This window comes from Lampetra fluviatilis, chromosome 59, assembly GCF_964198595.1.
Source record: "Lampetra fluviatilis chromosome 59, kcLamFluv1.1, whole genome shotgun sequence".
NCBI classification, from domain to species: domain Eukaryota; kingdom Metazoa; phylum Chordata; class Hyperoartia; order Petromyzontiformes; family Petromyzontidae; genus Lampetra; species Lampetra fluviatilis.
In genome coordinates, this window is record NC_136333.1 from 7991501 (window position 1) to 7999379 (window position 7879).

The 7879-nt window shown below is 53.6% G+C and overlaps 1 protein-coding gene across 1 annotated transcript in view; it reads left to right on the forward strand.

Annotated features, from left to right (window-relative positions):
- The window catches only part of ADAM10 (ADAM metallopeptidase domain 10), a 29591-nt gene extending 24323 nt beyond the window's left edge, over positions 1 to 5268 (forward strand). The window contains exons 15-16 of the mRNA XM_078881012.1: positions 64 to 190; positions 1252 to 5268. Of these exons, the coding sequence (XP_078737138.1) occupies positions 64 to 190; positions 1252 to 1340 (216 nt within the window). The 3' untranslated portion in view covers positions 1341 to 5268. The remainder of the gene's footprint in view (positions 1 to 63; positions 191 to 1251) is intronic.
- Positions 5269 to 7879: the final 2611 nt, after the last annotated feature.

Sequence of the window (7879 nt, forward strand, 5' to 3'; positions counted from 1 at the left end):
CCACCGTGACCCCCCCCACCGTGACCCCCCCCCCCCACCGTGACCCCCCCCCCCCCCCCCCAGGCGTACTGGTGGGCCGTGCTGCTGATGGCGCTGGCGCTGGTGCTGCTCATGGCAGCGTTCATCCGCGTGTGCAGCGTCCACACCCCCACCAGCAACCCCACGCTGCCCCGGCACAAGCCGCTGCCAGGTGCCAGCACCGCACGCACCGCACACACCACACGCACCACATGCACTGCACCGCACCACACACACCTTACACCGCACCGCACCGCACGCACCACATGAACCACACGCACCGCACGCACCACATGAACCACACGCACCGCACGCACCACATGAACCACACGTACCGCACGCACCGCACACACCACATGAACTACATGCACTGCACGCACCGCACGCACCACACGCACTGCACACACCACATGCACTACAGACACCGCACGTACCGATTGCAACAACAGCCGCCACTAAGTGGCGGTGACGTCACCACGGCGCCTGTGCCAGGCCAGGTGCACTTTAAGGCCACGTGAAGTGTCGAACGCCCGCTGGCAGGAGGTCACGGGACAGACCCAGGTGCCACGTGTTGACCGAGACGACTGGCCGATGCACCGCCTGTGCTCGACACTGCACCCCACGCGTCACCCCCATCGCTACCTCCAAGTTGCTTGTCCCATCCTCCTCCACCCTGCAAAAAGCAAAGATCCCCCGTGTAGCCTTAGCAGACTGTCGAGTCAAGTGCTGTTAGCGAGCACCGAATGAAGGCCGGCACGGCGCACGAGGAGTGTGGGGGGCCGGCGCCGCGTCCGGCGACGTCTCCCGCACACCGCTCCAGGTTCCCATTGGAGGCCGAGAGGGGCGGCCCAGGGTCAAGACGATTGTCGCCGCCGTTGACCCGCCGAGCCGGTGGTGCAGCGCGCCGCCCGCTGCACCACCGCCGCTACCCCAGCCTCCTCTCTGCCCCTGCACATCATCACGCGTCACGCCCCTCGTCACCTCCTACTCCTCCTCCTCTAACCCGCGGGGCGATGCAGCAGCGGGGCGGGATGGGACAGGATACAACGGGGCGACGGGATGACACGGGACACGACGTCTAGCGACGGGATGGGTCTCCCCCCGCTCACCCGGCTTGTGCCCCCCCCCCGTGCCCCCCCCGTGCCCCCCCCGTGCCCCTCCCCCCCATGCCCCCCCCCATGCCCCCCCCCCCCACCGTGCCCCCCCCCCCCCGCCCCCTCGCTGTGTCCGCAGGAACCCTCAAGAGGAACCGTTCCGCCGCCAAGACGGCCAAGCCGACGACCCGGCCAGCGGACGCCATCGAGATGGGACGACGGACGTAGCACTTCTCCTCCCTCCCTCCTTTTCCCCATACCCCCCCTCGCCCCCCCCCCCCCCCCGCTGCGTCTTCCTCCTCTCTCCCGTTCTCACCACATCTCCCTCTCACCTCTTGCCGCCTCCTTTTCCCCTCCTCCCCCTCGACATTCTCTCTCTTCTCCCCGTCGTGTCCGTCCCTTATCACCCCTTTCCCTCTCCCCACAAACCCTTCCTCTCTCTCCCTCCCCCCACCCCTCTTCACCAGCTGTCTAAGCAGCGTCGCCTCTCAGGACCTCACATCGGGCGCAAGCAGCAACGTGCGCTCGTGTCGGGAGGCACGGGCCCGGCCGCCCGGCCCTCGGGCAGTCTCAGGAGCTCGCAGCGTCAACGTTGGATTCCGTCGCGGGGTTTTATCGCAAACTCCCCTCCCACCGTGCCCCCGTTACCTTGCCCCCGTTACCTTGCCCCCGTTACCATGCCCCCGTTACCTTGCCCCCGTTACCTTGCCCATGCGCCTGTGACCGAGCACCTTTTGAGGCAGGGTTGGTGGACCGTGGAGGGATTACGGTGTGCGAGAGACACCCCCCCCCCCTTCCTTGGGGAGGTGGCGGTACAGGAAGTAGGTTGTTGCCTCTGGAGGCGCTCCGGGTTTCCTCCCACGCGAATAATCTTGAAACGAACGCACCAACTCGACGCATTCGTCAGTAACACTCGTGCGCGTGTGTGTGTGTGTGTGGTCCTAACAAGTTAAAAATGTAAAAAAAAATGAGAGCCAACGTTTCGGGCAGGGGCCCTTCTTCAGAGCCAGGGGGATTATCCGCCGGTGTTATTGACGTGGATGCGTTGAGTTGTTGTTGTTGTTGTTGGTGGTGTTTATGGCACCCACTGCCAACAACAGTTCCATCATCCCTGTCACATTGTCCACCCCGGAGGCTCAGCCTCGTACTCCTCTTACGGGCCCACGACGCACAATGGGAAAGAGCACAGATCTTGTTTTTATTTAAAGCCAAAAACGTTTACATTTCATTCCTTATACTGTTTATACTTTAACATACACACAAAGACGCACACACACACACATGCTATATCACTTACACAAAACATTCCTCATGGCACTGGTGAGATTTTTTAAGGGAAAGTCCACTATGGAGAAGGAGGGGGGGGGTAGAGGAGATTGTAGGGAAGTTCCCACGTGTTATTGACCTTGAAATCCAACTTCTCCCTCCAAGCAAACACGAAGGTGGTACATTCCGCACTCTTAGGACCAATTATTCCATGCCCTTATATGGGTGACAAGTGAAAGGGTTGAAATTTACACGTATTATGATTGAGTGTTTTTTTGTCTTCGGAAGAGGCAACATTTCTCATAAATTGGATGGGTGACCGCCCGGTAAATACCATCTGTGGTTGGCGTGGGGTTTGCTGGTGGCAGTTACAAATTGTCAGCGCGGCAATGGATTCTTGAATCCATCTGTGTGGAGCTTCCACTGTCACTACCCACCGCCACCACCTCGTATGCACGGGTTTTCGTGCGGGTTCTTCGATTCGGCCGCGCACGGAGCCAGACTCTAGATAACGTGGGACTCTGCGAGGCGTTTTTTTTGTTACACAAATGAAGGATTCGTGATTAATATGATTGCGTGTGTGTGCGTGACGTGCGTGCGTGCTGGTGTCAGTCTAAATCGCAACACTGAGACTGGTCTCTTTTTATCAAGCTGTGTTTTTAAAATCAATAATTTCTTCGTAGGATAGTTATGCGTTACTTACAAAAGTCGAGCCATGCTGAAGCGAGCATATTTACAGAATGTGACATGTTTACACGAGCCAGACGGGTTTGGTTTTCTCTTTTTAAACGAGCCTCACACGCACTGCAGCAGTATTGTTGGAAGCGATTTCCTCGTTCTTCTCCCCGCGGCTATCTTACGTAGGGGGGCGCAAAAAGGTCCCTTCCCAGGAAACAACGTGGCCCCACGTTGGGCCAGCGCCATCGGCGTTCGGCCGTGGAACCGTCGGAGCGAACGTTGCCCGCCCGACCCCCCCTGACGTTCCTACGCTTACCGGGTTGGTATGGTGGAGCAAAATTTGACGTCGTCTGGCGTGGCAGAAACGACACGACGACATTGCCGTAGCAATAATGGGTGAATCCGTGTCCCTACGTAAGACGCCCGCTAGCCGCCAGCCTAATGTATCACGCAAAAATGTCATCGGTGCACGTAGCATCGCAGCCCTTAACTCACTGCTTCCCGCATAGCCTCCCAGGTTTTGAATGACTTGGTTTAGCCCCGGGTGACAACTCGGGAGAGAGACCGGATAAGTCGCATTTTGCAGAGTGTGCCAGTCGTAATCCCAATTTTCAGGGTAATTGGCAAACGTTGCACACAATGCCCTACTCGCATGCTCTTTGCGAATAGCGTCGGGGGTTCTGGGGTGTGAGGATATTTATCGTCCGCTGCGAAACACATAGCGCACAGTAGTAGTATTACTACGGATGCTATTACTATCACCGTTGTTAAAGCCGCGGTATTAAACGGGGCGGTCGATGGATTTTCGAACCGTGAGCCTCACCGCTTGACCACGCCACCAACGCCACCAACGTCGGAGGGCTTTAGGATCAATCGTGAAAAAAAACCAATATCTAAACATTTAGGCCTAATTTGCGTTGCACAGTCGTTCCCGCCGGAGTCGTGGGGTCAAAAATGTGGTGCCGGTACCAACCGTGGCTCGCCCAATCGCCAACCAAGATTTTTTTTTCCATCATAGAGGATTTTGAGTTACATCACGTAAAATATAAATGTGTCGTTAAACCCACCACTACCAGACACAGCCAATTAGTTAGGTTTGTGAAGTAGCGGGTTTAACGGCACATATTTACGTGATCGAACCCAAAAACCTCTTCTGGATTATATTGGTTGCAAAAGCCCTACTACTACTACGTGTTAAACTGAAAATATTTTTTTTGCAAACGATATTCTCTACAGATCGTGCATGCGTCTCATAGCAAGGCCCACGTGGTAGCTATCTTTGATTAAAATGTTGTTTGGTTAATGAAGGGTATCGTAACGAGTTTAATGATATTTTTTAATATTTATTTGTTTCATTGAAAAAAAAAACCCCAATGTGAAAATTAAGCATCTTACGGAGTGTCAAAATAAAGATGACGTCAGTAAATTACAAAAAAAACAGATGGCACGAGCACTGCGAAGCTTGCCCGCTAAACATTCAAACAATGTCGGGTCCCAACATGAACCGACGGTGGCCTCACGTTTGCACGTTTGCTGGGTTGTCCACCTACTGTGGGACGCAATGGTGGGTGTTTGCCACCCCACGTGGTGTCCACCGATCCCAACCCCGCCTTGTCCCACGGGCCAAGTGTGTGCACTTGTGGGGAGCGGTAGCACAGCAACTGGCGCCCCTCGCTACGAACCCGGCCACCTGGGTTCGATTCCCGCTCGCGGCCACCAGCACCAGTGTCTGAACCAGTCCTTGGCCACCCCTAGGTCGACTCGGCCTCCAATGAGTACCTGGAGCGGGGTGTGTAAACATCGCCACTGGGGAGACGAAGGCGGCCGGGCGTGGTGCTGACCACCCACCCCCTCGTGAACCCGCCCCGGCCTTCATTAGGTGCCGCTCGCTAACGGCACTTGCCCCGACAGTCTGTTCGCGCTGCATGGGGCGATCTCCGTCTTTGCACCGCACCGCACGCGATGGTGGACTTGCAGGCCACGCGTCATCCCACTCGGCCTGTGGTCCATCGCTGTCGTCCAAAAAGACGAAGACTCAAGAACAAACTCAACCGTTCCGTTCGCTGCACCATTTCGGCTCGTGGATGCCACGAACGGGTTTGCGTCGGTGACGTTCGTGGCAATTTCTCTTGTTGTTGTTGTTGTTATTATTGCTGTCGTTAGGTTGTAATTTTGTTTTCTCGCCGTGAATTTAATAAAGAGCTCTTCGGTGTTTGATTCCAAGACTCCCTTCGGGTTGACCGGCCGCTCGCCAGGCACGGCAGCTCCAGTGCCTCACCTTGACCTTTAGCGGTCCGGGAGCGCGGTTGTGGCGTGTGGTCTGGCCAACGTTGCTCCAACGTTGGCCTCACGTTCCATGTTTTTACTGGGAGGGCACGGGGCCACATCGACTTGGCTTTAATTGGGCATTGCCGTTGGTGTGCGGTGTCCATAAATCACGCACGGACAATGTGGTATCGTAGTCGTAATAATTTAGCTTGAGAACACCACTTACCTTTATCATCATCATCATCATCAATCCAGCCACGTTCAATCCACTGCCGGATGAAAGCCTCCACCGTGCAAACCACGGCCACGATCTTCTTGTCGCGGTGCTGCGATCCCCATCCAGCACGTGCTCCATCTCCTCGAGGGACGTTCCTCCTGGACGCGTTCCCTGCCCAGGCTGCCACTCCGGCTTGCGCTCTTCACCATCGCAGGCCACGATCATCGTGTGCTGTGAACAACAATGGCAACGAGGCGTGGGGCGTTCATTCGGCGAGGGTCCCGGCTCGAGACGCGTCGTGGTTCGACTGGAAATCTGCGGGGCGCAGCGGCGAGTTCCGACCTTCGTGTTCCCGGTCGTTCGACTGAATCTCCAATCTCAGAAATCCAGTCTTGGTCACTTTTGAATAGCGCATTGTACGTGAACACGTATGTTTTGAGTTCATGTCGCACCACCGCACGTAGCCAACCGTGCTCAATCGGATGTGCGGCGGGGAGGACAACAAACTAAACACGCAAAAAGCAGTTCTGAAAGAAATTCGTCTACATCAGGGGTCGGCAGCCAAAATAACAAGAAGAGACAATCTTGATTGGAAGGTTTCGTGACTGCAGGAATCCATACTCTTTGGTTCTTTCGGTAAAGTCACGTGGGGAGAGAGAAAAATAATAGATCACGACGTTTCGATCGCAACAACAAGCGACCGTCTTCAGGTGAAAGATGAGCCAGTTCTGTTTTATTTTCTAATTCGTTCAAGAAAAACTCGTTATTTCAAGAGCCGCAATGGACGTGCATACGAGACGGCGATGGTGGTTCCGTCATCACGGCCACGAAGAGCCGCCGTTTTGCCGACCCCTGATCGAGGTGACGTAACAGTGCATCGTAGCTCCCCGTGGCTTCCTAACATCGGAAGGGGAGAGCGTTCCAGACGGCCGCGTGACGTCATTTATGGACGGCCCCTATTACGGTTAGTGCCTCAACGCCGATAAAACCCACTCCAAGCCAAGTTTTGAGATGCCGTGTCTCATGAGCAGTCAGGCCCGTCAAAAGCAACCCTGCCGATTCGCCAGCAATGGTTTTCCGTTGAACTAAGCGGGACCCCCGTGTCTTAGAGAGAGGGAGAGGGGTTTTGGGGCCGTCCATAAATGACGTCACGCGATTTTTGAGGATTTTTGCCCCCTCCCCCCTCGTCACACGGCGTCACAAAAAGTCAGACCCCCCTCAAATATGACGTCACAAAGCTCTGCCCCCCCCCCCCCTAAAATAAAAATGCTTCAAATCGCTTTAAACTATTGTCATTGTAGTGCGTATTTAATGTGGCGCTGCACTCTGATGTTGTAGGAGAAAACATTTATTAAAAAGTCTCTTTCATTAAGTAGAACGTGTTGGCTATATTTATTTAAAGTTGCGCATTTTGAGGCGACGTCACATTTCTCAAACCCGCCCTCCCCCCCTCGTCACACATCGTCACAAATGTCTGACCCCCTCCCACCCTAGGTGCGTGACGTCATTTATGGACGGCCCCTTTGCCTGCAGTAGCATTGATTGTGGTGGGCCTGTGACTGCTGATGAAACACCGCATTCTAGATTTGAAGCTTTCGTGACTGCAAAGATTCATACTCTGAGGTTTTTTCGGTAAAGTCACGTAAGTAAAAATAAATAATAAAAGTTAAAATTATAGAAATAATAATAGAATTTTTTTTTTATAAATAAGTTAAACGCATTTTTATTTGAACTATTATTTATATTATTTTTACTTTTATTATTTATTTTTACCCACGTGACTTTACCGAAACAACCTAAGAGTATGAAACGCCGCATGCCGAAGCCTGGCCCGTTGTGTGCTTGTGCTGAGCGGATGCCACTAAAGTTTGTGAATAAATATACAACGCGAACCATGAATCGATCGACATCAATAGATTTCCACAAATATACATTCAAATCAAGATTGATACATTCCGTGTAGCAATGTTTGCAGCAATTACAAATGCCACTCTACATTAACATACGTACTCGCAGCTAGAGGCAAAACCTCTGCTATGGTACCTCTAGACATGAACATATTTCACCACCGAGATTGAGAGGTAAAACCTTTAACGTGGCAATCCTTGCCCTCTATAGGTACAACTTCTGTTAGTGTACCTCTACACATCGTCATAAGCCACCACATCTAGAGTTTGAGTTTATTTTATTTGTTTAACGGATGATGTTAAACCTTTACTATGGCACGCCATACCATATAGAGGTAAAACCTCGACTATGGCACCTCTACATAGGGTACTACAGCACCATGCCTAGAGGTAAAACCTTTAACATGGCAGCCTCTACCCCAGAGAGGTAA